The 12,238-nt window shown below is 51.6% G+C and overlaps 1 protein-coding gene across 14 annotated transcripts in view; it reads left to right on the forward strand.

Annotated features, from left to right (window-relative positions):
* IQSEC1 (IQ motif and Sec7 domain ArfGEF 1) overlaps nucleotides 1-12,238 on the forward strand; it is a 376,498-nt gene that overhangs the window by 295,124 nt on the left and 69,136 nt on the right. Inside the window, exon 1 of one of the 14 annotated variants that reach the window (XM_037023629.2) lies at nucleotides 11,334-11,684. The exons of 12 other annotated variants lie outside the window; for them this stretch is intronic. In XM_037023629.2, coding sequence (XP_036879524.2) covers nucleotides 11,620-11,684 — 65 coding nt within the window. In that variant the 5' untranslated portion in view covers nucleotides 11,334-11,619. Of the gene's footprint in view, nucleotides 1-11,333; nucleotides 11,685-12,238 lie in introns of those variants that run through there. One more of the 14 variants, XM_017653679.3, reaches the window with a different exon arrangement.

Below are 12,238 nucleotides of genomic sequence, written 5' to 3' on the forward strand. Positions count from 1 at the left end.
GTGGACAATGAACGAGACCCACCCTCCCTGCCCTGGCCTGTCTCCCTGGAGGGAATTGCTGTCCGCAGATGGTTTAACCACGTACCAGCGTGTGTGCGCGTGTGCACTCTGTGGCCTAGCTCCTCCCCTTCCTTTCCTGCCCACGTACAGAATTTTTCACCTTAGCCTTTTCACTTAGCCATCTATCTTGGGTCTCATTCCCTGTCAGGATATAAGAAAACATCGCTCTGCTTTATGGCTGCCTTCTGGAACGTGGATTCTCTACACTTGCCAATCTCTGTCTTAAACAAAGAGCAGGTCTTAAGCACAGGCCCTCTGCTGCTAATAGAATCCAAGCAGGCTTTTATAACAGTGTTTGGGTTTTAGTGATTTGTTTTTATGAGAAAATTCAATTTATGCTCAGTGAGACTGCTTTCTCATTGATGGAGTAGATAGAAAAGATTCCCTGATAGAATAGTATTAAGGAACTGGTGTGCAGGGGTTATGTGCTCCTTGGGAGGACTAACTGGGGATAAATTCAGGCCACTTCTGCTGGCTTCTACCCTCTGCACACATACCCATAGGGTGAAGCCCTGGCTCCATCCTCTGACCGCATCCATCATACCTTAGCCTTCCCCCAACTCCACACTGCACAAATATGCAGAACTACAATCCTATCTTTCCAAGCTCACCAAGCCTTTTCCCATGCCATTCCCTGTACTTGGAGTGCCCTTCTCTTGCTGGGCCACTCAGTGAATTCCCACTGACTCCACAAATCCCAATATAGGTGTCACCTCCTCCAGGAAGCCTTCCCTGAATGGCGACCCCGCCAGCTTGCAGTGGGTCCTGCCTCAGTGCCAGTGGCTCCCATTACTGCTGTCTTGCCAACGGGTTTCAACCCTGGGCAAGTTCATTCTTGATTCAGTGAGACTAGAAAATGACAGTGGAACATTCTTGGGGTGAAAGGGTTTATACCCTGTTTTATTCCCACAGTGGCAGGTCAAGCGCTAGAATCCCATCTGCCTCAGGGCAAGTCTGCCTGCAGCGATCGGGTCCCTGCCTTTGGGCCCCTCTGCCCCCCCACAGCCATCTCAGTCTCTCCTAGGCACTGCCCCACACAGCCTCTGCTCTCCTGCAGCCCTGCAGCCCAGAGCACTGGGCAGAACCCTTTATATGAAGTCAGTAATAGCATATTGCCCACACGTGTGCAGTGAGCAAGCCAAGCAGGGTCAGGTGAGAATTCTGGCCACAGGAGCTTTCACTTTCTCTGCACTGCACTGATGGCCCACGGTACTGCCCCGCCTAGTGCAGACATTCTCAAACTGCAGCAGGCGTCCGAACCACCTGGAGTGGGGGAGTTTGCATTTCCAATGTCTCCTACCTGTTGGTGCCATTCCTGGAACCACACTCTGAGACCCACTGGTGGAGTGGAAAGAATATACCTGGGGTTCTAACACCAGCTCCATTATTTGCAGGTTGTGTGTCTTTGGGCAAATTACCCAGCCTCTCTGGGCTTTCAGGACCTCTGTGATAAACTGGGGTACAGACCCACCTTGCAGAGCTGCTGTCAGGATTGCATGAACTCATGGGAACAGGGCTGGCACCAACAATTGCAAGCTGCCTCCCAGTCCCCTTACCCATCAAACTTCCGGAGAGCAGGGCCTGTGTCTGCTTTGTCTACATCCCTGAGGTACCTAGCCAGTGCCTGACACATGGTAGGTGGTACTATGTATTGGGGGGCGGTTGTGGAGCATGTTAAGTTTAGAGATTTATGTTCGCAGTTAGATGATTCAAATAATGAATCAGACATCACACATTAATTCTGAATCAGTGGATTGGGTCAATCTGATTAGAGTCTTTCTCCCACTGGGGGAAAAATAAAAGGTGTTGTTGTCTAAATCAATACTATAAAGAAGACTGCAGTAGGGGAATGTTCACTTAAGAGAAGTGGTTGTTTAGGAGCCACTTAGTACAAACAGGCATCCCCAGCTCTTATTATAAATGAACATTACCTATTCATTAAAGCAGAGGGCCACTGGGGCCTTGGCTTGGCGCTGCTGGGTAGCCGTTCTGCGGTGTGAACACACTGCTATGGAGTAACCCTGCTTCTTCCCTCACAGCTCCCTGGAATGCCCCGGCATCTGGAGCAATGACAGCCAGGTGGGATGTCCCAGAGAGCAAGCCCTTGCAGCTTTCTGTATATTTTTTTCCCTTGGTTCCCTTAATTTCCCCACCCCCTTTAATACAGTTAAAGCAAAGCTCCTAAGAAAGAAACCCAAATATGCCAAGGATGGTCAGTCATTTTGCCAAAGGGATGGCCTCAGTTTTATAAAATCATTAGCTGCCAGGTTCCTTCAAGCAATGGGCACACCAGAGGTGGGAACTGTTGTTTTTAGAAGACAGTTTGGCTTCCAGAATCTACCTATGGTGGAAAGAGGGGCATTGTTCACATTGCATAAGACAAGGGTGAGGGTGACAAATGGGGAGTAGGCCCACGTTCCTTCCCAGCTCACGTGTTGCCCCAACTGTTTGACACAGTTCCTTCGTTCATCACCTTACTGTGTACCTACTGTGTACCAGGTACCATCTGGATACCGGGGATACAGTGGTAAACAAAGTCCTCTCCTCATGAAGCTTCATGCTGGTGGAGGACACAGGCAGTGAACAAGTAGACCAGTGACTGAGCAAGAGAAATACAGGCTGTGAGATGGGCTTAAGGGGATTAGATGTAGTACAGAGAACAGGGGCGTGCTTTACCTGGGGAGGCCCCTCAGAGAAAGTGACAGTGAGCAGACCACCCACCCACTGGGCCATGTGTGCACTGTCTCAGAGCTCTTCACATGTGGAGTCTGTCGCCCTCCCAGACAACAGGCCTGGGGGTGGCTTGGCACTACAGAACTGAATTCTTCCCTGGTTCCAAGCTCCCAGAGGGGCTTGTACCAAGGGGCCCCCTGAGTGTGGGCTCAACCCTGGGATGGGCTTGCTGAGGGAGGAATAGAGAGATGCAGGCAGCTGGGGAAGAGAAGGGGAGAAGTCCAGGGTCGTCTCCCTGGTTTGACCCCACTGGGCCTCTGTGCTGACTGGTGGAAGCCTCGGGTCCTTCCCAGGGCTGGCTGCCTCTCACCCTGGCTGCACACCATTCCGGAGGGGAAGAGGGACATTCCCCAGAAAGAAACTGGAGCAGAGGGAGTCGGGATTTGTGAGCAGGCTGAGCCTAGGCGGCAGTGGGCAGCAGTGTGCTGAGGGCCCGGGACTTGAAGTCTCACGTAAGTATTTACAACAAACCTCAAACAGATAGATGCCTTGTTATTCATGCCCATTTTACAGAGGAGGAAACTGAGGCTGAGAATGGTGATGTCCAAGGCCATGCTGCCAGTCAGGGGACAGAGCCAGGGGTCTCAGAGCCTGCACTCAGTAAGCACCTTGTGTTGGGGGAAGAAGGGGCAGGTCTAGTCTCCTAGTTGGGGGCCAGGTGGAGTGGGCTTGAATCCTCATTGTGCGGGCACTAGCTGTGTGGCTTTAGGCAAGTTACTCGATTCTTTGAGCCTCAGTTTATCTGTAAAATGGAGGGTTGTTGAGGATTAAATGCAATCACTTCTGTAAAGTGCCTGACCCCATGTATGTGCCCCCTGAGGTGTGGCCTTGGACACTGAGACAGGTAACAGCCCCCAGGCTTAAGGAGAGGCAGGGAGGTGGCAAAGGGGGTTCAGCAAGACCAATCCATTCACCTAGGAGGCAAGATCACGAGATGTGGTGGGGGCTAGGCTCGATTCCAGTGAGCATCTAAGCCGTGAGCATTCCCACTCTGGGACACAGTGTTTGTCTGGAAAGGGTGCTTCTCCATTCAACGCTGGTTGGCTCCTCTGTGCAAGGTGCAGGGACCACATGGAGCAGAGGGAGGGACTGCCAGGTTCTGAAGGCCCTCTGGGTGCCTCGCCCTGGCTGGACACTTTGGGGTGTCCTTGCGGAGCCTTACCCCGCTCCCACTGGGAAGTGCTGCTGCCTGCCGCCACCCCTCTCCAGGCGAACATACTGAGGCCCCAGGGAGCTGAGTAACTTGCCTGAGGTCGCCTGGGGTGTGGTGAGCTGGGATGAATGTCCAGCCCACTGGCCTCAGGGTGGCCCCTCCCATCTGGGGTGGGGACAGGGGTGGCTTTGGCTCTGCCATCCCAGAGAGTGGGCACAGAGCAGAGGCTCAGAACAGCCTGGGTCCTCTCTCCTGAGCTTGTCCCTGAGGGAGGCCTGCACCCACTCACAGCAGCGTAAGTGGCTCCTGCTCCGGCCTCCCTGAGGGTCTGCACTGGCTTCCTTGTGCCACCAGCCGGAAAGGGGGGAGAGTTGAGTATAAGGGGCTCAAGTTGGGGGGCACTTCCCATGTCCTGGGGCTGGCAGGCCACCTGGTGGGAAGTGTGATGACAGTGGTTTGGGGCAGGATGCAGAGACGTTAGGATTCAGCCCTATACTAATGAAGTCAGCAGTTCAGCTTTTTGCTTCTAAATCCCTTTCTGCTGTTGCCAAACCCCTTGAATCCTGCGAGAACATTGGCAAATGGTCATTTCCCATCTACTCGAATAGAGACCCATGACTCAGGTAGCTGCACTTAAAAGCCACCACTCTGTTCCCCTCAGGCTCTGCGCCCTGGAGTCCAGGACAAACAGTCCAGCTCATGGGGGACTTGGAAACATGGAGTGCTCTGGGGATCCAGGCCAGGAGGGCTCCCTGGAGGAGGTGCTCATTCCTGGCTGTTTGGATCACATGGTCCCTGACCACCTGTTACAGGCTAGGTTTTTCAGAGACCCCACTGAGCCACTCTATACCAGTATGGGGTTTCATTTCTCCTTGCACCTGACACTGTGTCCTGACTATGAGGTCTGTTTTTGCAGCCCTGCCCTGAGGATCTTTCCCAGGCCCTCACAGGCTGTGTTAATCCCTTTTGTCAACTGTTGGCATAATACCAACTGCATCTCATTTTTATCATGCATTCAAAGACCGCAGGAAAACAGCCTCAAGACCACAGTAGTCCCTGACTCTGTGGCTTCCTTTGTCAGAGCAGTGGGGGAGGAGTGATGGTAAGGGGGTCAGGTGACCAGTTCTTGGCTGCTCCCCAAGGGACTTGGGGAAGTGCTCCCCCTCTCTAGGCCTCAGGTTCCTCATCTGAACAGTGGGCGGGCAGCACCAGGTCCTGGCATCTCCTTCCAGCTCTAAACTTCTAGGATGTGCTACCATTAAGGCCACATTCATCTCACTGCCATAGTCGTAGTCTTGGGCAACCCAAGTATCACTGAGTTGTTTGTGCTTGGGACTCAATTCCCCTGATAGCCACTTATATGGAGCAGTGACAGCGTCCGAGTGCCACCATCAGGAGAAGGCATGGAGAGCCATTGTCCCTGCCCTTGAGGAGCTCACGGTCAAGGTGAGGGGTCCTCTCTCTGCCTGGCAGATGGGGGCACTAAGGAAAGCTTCAAAGACAAGGTGACATTTGGGCTGGGCGTTGAAGGTTGAGTAGTAGTTTGCCAAGCAGATGAAGAGGGCAACCCAGAAAGTGAGAACAGCATAAGGAAAGGCACTGGGGTGGAAAAGTACATGGTGCATTCTGGGAAGAGCTCTATCATAGGGATGGTAGCTGAGAATGAGGCTGAAAAGTAGGTCAGGGACTGGGTAATAACCAAGACAGTGTCTGAGCAGGGGAATGACCATACAGCCTCGTTCAGGTTAAATAACCCTACACCAGCTCAGGGTGACCCCCAGTCTCCCACACTTGTTATCCTAAGGTGATTTCACCTACTTTGTTTAGTAAGATTAGAGAACTCTGTGATTTGCAGGTTGTTTCTATGGAAAGTGATGGAAATGTTAAAAGTAACTTGGCACTTAATAAGAACAGCTTTATTTATCTGGAAGATTTCTCTTCTGAGGCACTGACTGGATTTGCTGAGGTATCACTCTACAGAATTCTATGTTTTGCACAGCTGTCTCTGTTTTTTCATGGCATCCAACACTCACACCAATAAAATCTATTCCATCTGGATATGTGCCTGGCTGTATGCTGGCCTGCCTGAGTCCCTATGTGCCGTCCTGGTGGTGGGGTTCTGTGGCCTGGGAGGCAAGATGCCTGGGCCAGTATCATTGCTTCTAGGACCTGGCCATTTGTCCCAGGACATATCCCTTCATCTCTCTGGGCCTCAGTTTCCCCATCTGTAAAATCAGGGGTTGGGCTGAAGAGATGACAGAGCTTCCTCCTGGACCTAGCATTCTGGCTGTGGTGTAGGGATGGTCCCTCCAATGTTCTGAAGAGTACTGAGAGTGAGGCACCAATGGGCTCCAACTTGCAACTCCAGTTTATTATGGCTGTCAGTCAGACACATGGCTGCTGCTTGAAAGATGGGGCACCTGGAGTGGCCTGGGAGGCAGCTTAAGTACAGTCGAGAATTTGGGGTCTTGGTGGAGAGGCTCTGGTGAGCTTCAGAGTCCCCAAGAAGAAGCTAGAAGGTCCCAGTCCCCTGACTTGCCATGTCCTTTATTGACTTCTTATTGCACTGGCTTTTTATAAAAGGTAATAAACACTTGTCAAAATTTTGAAAACTATGACAGGGCAAAGAGTGAAAAGCCCTCCTTCCACCTTTGATTCCTTGTACTGATGAGACCTCAAGCTTAGAGAATAGAGACCCATCTCCAGGAATCTCTGGAACCCCCAGATTCTTTCCCAGAGGTAACCCCCGTACCTATTTTCTCAGGCTTCCTTTAAGAAATGGTCTATGATTGTATTAGCCTATATAGGCACACTAGTGTTCTATATTTATTTTATTGTAAATGCATTTCACAATCTTCGGGCCTTTTTATCACAGTTCAAGTCTCAGAGCTTTTCCGTTAAGTGTATATGATGCTGTGCCACCTTATTAACTCAGGACTCCACTGATGGGGGCACTGCTGTTTACTTAACCAATCCCCATGGAGGGACATGGCGCGTTTCCTCCTCTGCATTCTGTTGCTAGACACAGCTAATATCTTTGTCCCTTAGTCATTGTGCACGTGGGCAGGCAGCTCTGTAGGATCCAATCCTGATGGTGAATTGTCCCATCATGGAGCTGTTCGTGTGAAGGCCACCTGGCAAGGCCCTGTGGGTTTCATCACAGTCTGCCCCCGTGACATCTGGATTCTGCTCTTCCAGGTCTTGTCCATGGTGGGCCTAGGCTAGGGCACTGGAGGCCCGGCCAAACAGGGCATCTAGTGCCAATGTAAAACTCCCTCAGGGGAGCTTCATTTGCTTTAGGGTTGCCCAGCTTTTTCTGTAGAGAGCTAGATATAAATATTTTAGGTTTTACAAGCCATATGTCTGTTGCAGTGATTGAACTTTGTTGTTATAGCACAAAAGTATCCATAGGCATAGTAAGTGAAGGAGTATGACTGACTCTGTTCCAATAAAACTTTATTTTTAAAAAGGAGGCAGTGGTAACTTTACATTTCCCTGTATGGCCCCGGAAGATGACTGGTTAGCCAGAGAGGGGTAAGATTCCTCAAGGGAGGAACAACCTAAGACAGGCACAGTCGCAGGGGGGCCATCAGGTGAGAAATTGGGGATCAACAGAGGTGAGGCTTAGAACCTCAACCCCCCTATTTTGAGAGAAATCTTCTGCATCCGTGGATGTTTTGTTGCCTTTGTCTAGCTTGGATTAATACTTAGTCTATAGGCACACACCTGATCATCTACATTTGCCCTCTTACAGCACTAAACTATGTTTTCTACCTTTATCTTGTATCTACCTACCACTTCAGCATTTTATTAAAAAAAATAATAATAATAAGGGAGAAATGTGGGATTCACATATAAATCAAGTATAAAAATCAAACAAATAATCATAATTGACCTGATTGTTTATAGCTCATGATGTGGGATCAAAACCGAAAGTTTCTGTGATGACTGCCCTTGCACTGTTCACCATGTAAGAATTTATTCACTATGTAAGAACTTGTTCGTTATGCTTCAGAAGATTGGAGACTGTTGAGAATTAGGCTTGGGGTTGATTAATGATTGTGCATTGAGTCCCCTATACAGAATTTTATTGTTGTTAACAACCATATGATCAATAAATATGAGAGATGCCCTCTCAAAAAAAAAAAAAAAAAAGGAGGCAGTGGGCCAGATTTGGCTCTTAGCCCTTAGTTTGTCAATTTTTTATTTATTCAGCTGCTGAGCTATCTCTGTGTGCCAGGTGTCCTGGTAGGATGGGGGGATACTGCAGAAAAGGATGCAGGCCCAGCTCTGCCTGGCAATGGCAGTACCCCTCAGTGTGATGAGAGGGCAGGCAGGTGCAGGATAACCCTGAGAGTGTGGAAGAGGAGCTCCTAAGTTGGGCTAAGGGCAGGTCAGGGGTAGCTTTCTAGGAGAAGTGACATCAAAAACTGAAACCCAAATTCCTAGTCATCAGCCAGGCACAGTGGGGAGCTTGGGGAGTCGAAAAACAGTTTAGTGTTGCTGGCGGTGTGGCATGTGTGGAGGGGGCACAATGAGAGGTGAGGACTGGCAAGATGAACTTGAATCAGACTACACAGGCCTTGAGGCCAGCTGTGTGGACGGGCTGGCCTTCCTCCTGACAGCTCTGGTTAAAGGACTGCAGAGGTTGGCCTTTGGGTGGGTGCCACATGTCTAGGGAAGGAGAGCAGAGAGGCTATGGAAGGCAGGAGGCTGTCAGAAGCCAGAAGGATAAGGACAAAATTGGCTTGTGGCATGCGGAATGGGCCAAGGCAAGCAGCTCAGGATGGAAACTCAGGATGATACAATGAAGCTAAACATTTTCATGTCTTGCTTGCAGCCTACAACCCTGTATACGGGCTCCTACTTATCCCTTAAGACCCAGTCCAAATGTCCCTTCATCTTCAGATCCTCTCATAAGGCAGAGTTATAGGCTCCTTCCTGCAGACTTATCGTAACATCCTGCAGGAGGACACTTGTCACAGCAGGGTCTCTCCACTGAGGCATCAGAAGATAGCCACAGAGGAAACACTAATATAATTGCTTGCTAAATTAAATTAAATGGCAAGATGAATTAGCCAGGGTAGAGGTAGAGGTGACTGATGAGCCATACTTTACAATTGAGGAAACTGACATGCAAAAGGCTAGGCAATTTACCCAAATGGAACATGTAAGAATTCTGCCGTTTCAGAATTCTAGTCATTTCAGCAGAAAAACTGGCTTTCTCTGCCTCTTCAGGTTGTAACTTTTTCACTTGCCTCACAGCTCCCTAAATTAAGCTGCAAGGCAGTTGACTGAGCAGAAGCAAGAGGCATGCTTTGCAGGAAGATAAAGCAGGAGAATTACGAGGCCTTTGGTTTCCAGGGACTCCATCCTCTGGTATTCCAAATACTAACAGGGAAATTCCACCCCCTTCTTCTAAATCCCAGCTGGAACCATGTCGCTAAGACCATCCTGCCAGGCGGCAAAGCCCTGGGCCTGGAGGAGTGCCTGGAATTTTTGGAAAATCCAGGTCGTGAGGTTGTCGGAGCCAGTGTCTGGAGTGCTCCGGCAGCTGGGCTGGGGGGATTTGCTAGGCACCATTTATGGCAACCTATTTTTAGAGAGCAGTTCAAGCCGGGGTGTGAGGTTTCCACACATATCCCCAAACTGGGCTATTTCAACCCTATCGCCTTCCAACTTTCCCCAACACAGACACAGAGTGTGCTCATAGTCTGAGCAGTGTGGTTCAGTGGTCTCCTTCCAGAAGCCTTGTGTGTGGGTGTTTTTGTTCATTTTCTTGATTCTAGCCATCCTAGTGGGGATGAGGTGTTACCTCAGGTGGCTTTGAGTGTGCCTGCCTAATGACTAGCGATGTTGAACATCTTTTCGTGTGTTTGTTGGCATTTGTATATCTTCTCGGGAGAAATGTCTTTTTAGATCCTTTGACCATTTTTAAAATTGAGTTATTGGCCTGTTTATTGTTGAGTTGCAAAAGTTCTTTATGTAATATGGGTACTAGACCCTTATCAGATAGATGATTTGCCAATATTTTCTCTCATTCTGGGTCTTTGTTTTTAATGTAGCAGAGAAAACATGTGAGGGGAAGAGGAGGGATGTGGAGATGGACAGTGAGGGGCACTGGATTCCTGCTCAGCCTCTTGCCAGGGAACCCTGGTGCACTAAACTGGACTGTCCTTTCACGTGCTGCAAGCTGGGCCAGCCCAGCCCTCTTCTTTCCCTGTCTCCTACCCCACCCCAGTTCAGTTTCCCCATCTGGGAATAACACTCCTCACCAGGCCCTTTGCACCCTCCCCAATAAATGAAAGATTCAGAAGGGCACATGATGCCACTGTATTAGTGGCTTCCTCCAGCTTCCTGCCTCCCACCGATCTGCCAGCTGCCTGGACTTCCAGAAGATGGTCTTGTAGTTGGGGTGGCCCAGGACAGGTGGGGTTTTCGTTGTATCTGCATCTGCTTGATGTCTCTCAGCTACATTTAGGCATTCCACAAGGGCTGGTGCCTGCCTTTGGGAAGCCCAAGGACAGATAATGAACAAGTAAATATGCAAATTGAGGCCAGCAAGCCATGACTGCTTATAGTAGGGAGGGCTGGGCAGCCTGGAAGAGGAGAGAGTAAGAGAAAGCCTCTTAGGGATAACCCAGTTAGGGTGAGCTGCAGTTTCCTCTTCTGGAAAATGGGGCTGGTAACAACCACCTACATCATAATGTTGTCTTGAGGACTAAATACCAGTAAAAAGTGCTTAAATGCTAATTGGCATTATTTTAAGCCTGCTGCAGGGGTCTGAAAGTTCCCTCTGCCTGAGGGCAGGGCAGGGAGTTGGGTAGGCTTAGGGAGAGAGAAGCTGCTTCCATCAGATCCTAATCAAAAAGTCCCCCAAAGGTTTCCTGTGCCTCATAATGGGACCCACTCCTTTCTCTGGGGCAGAACTTGAGAGCTCCAGAAGTGCACCATCCGGGAGAGCAAAACCGGTTTTATAGATGAGGCCAAGTCAGGACTGGCAGAGGTTGGTGCTGTCGGCAGAGGCTAGAGTTTGGGTTTTGCATTTTCTGTGCTTACACGTTAGGGAGGGAGATGAGGATATTGGAGGGCTCTGTGTTGGAGAGAGTGCGAGCCCTCCCAGAAAAGGGCCTAGTTTGCTGGGACAAGGGATGCTATATCCTGAAAAGCCCGCCCCTGCGTTAGTCCTGCCTCGGCGCTGATCGCCCCGCCCCCTGCGCGCAGCCCGCCCCTTATGCCCCGCCCCCCGCGCGCAGCTTCGCCTCCTGCGCGTTACCACGCTACTCCGTGCGGCCCCGCCCCCTGCGCTTCCCCACGCGGCTCCGTGTAGCCCCGCCCCCTGAGCTCAGCCCGTCCTCCGGCCCCGCCCCCCCCGGGGCCACATTCCTCTGGCCGGGCCTTGCGCTGAGCCAGGCGGGTGGCGGCGGCGGTGGCGAGCAAGGAGAAAGAGGAGGGTCCGGCTCGGCTGGCTTGGGACTCGGACTTGAGGCCGGGAGCGGTGGAACCGGCGAGCACTGGGCCAGGCGCCCTGAGGTGGTCGCGTGCCCGGCGGTCCGGTGTCCGAGTGGTCGGGTGTCGCTCCCGGGATCCGGCCACCGCTGACGGGGGTCGGTAGCTCTCGGCTGGGCCTGGGTCCCGGGTGCCCGGCCGCGTCATCTCCCGCCGCGGCCGCCATGTGGTGCTTGCACTGCAACTCGGAGCGGACCCAGTCCCTGCTGGAGCTGGAGCTTGACAGCGGGTAAGGGCCCCCGGTGGGGCGAGGCTGGGGCGCAGGGTGCGGGCGCTCCGGCGAGACGGCGGTGAGGAGGGCTGCTTGGAGATCGGCTGGCGGGGCAGGGGTGCCCGCCGCACCCGGGCCACTGCACAGTTGCATGCAGTATGTTGTGGGTTTGTGAGAGAGCCGGGAGTCGTGTTCTGTTGTCTGGTTTGTTAGAGACTGCTGGGCTTGCAAGTGTGTGCCGGAGAGGCAGCTGGAGCCGGTGTGCCCGAGTGCGTGAGACTGTCAGGAAGGGTGCCTGTGTTTGCATTGAGAGGGGGAGGCATTGTGACTGGCTAGAGTGTGTGTGCGTGTGTGAGAACCAGATACAGACCTGGGTTTGTGCCTAAGAAGGAGAGATGCTGTCAGGACGGGAATAAGTATGTGGGCACATGCTCACAAGTGGCTGTTGGGATGGGAGCTTGTGTGGGATTGAGTTTATGTGGGAGAAACTGCTGGGAGTTGGTATCCTGTGCAAGGCTGGAGAGCAAGTGCACGGGAGTTGTGAGAGGGAGTTTGTGAGAGGGAGCGCAGCC

This window comes from Manis javanica, chromosome 3 (assembly GCF_040802235.1).
Source record: "Manis javanica isolate MJ-LG chromosome 3, MJ_LKY, whole genome shotgun sequence".
Lineage (NCBI taxonomy): Eukaryota > Metazoa > Chordata > Mammalia > Pholidota > Manidae > Manis > Manis javanica.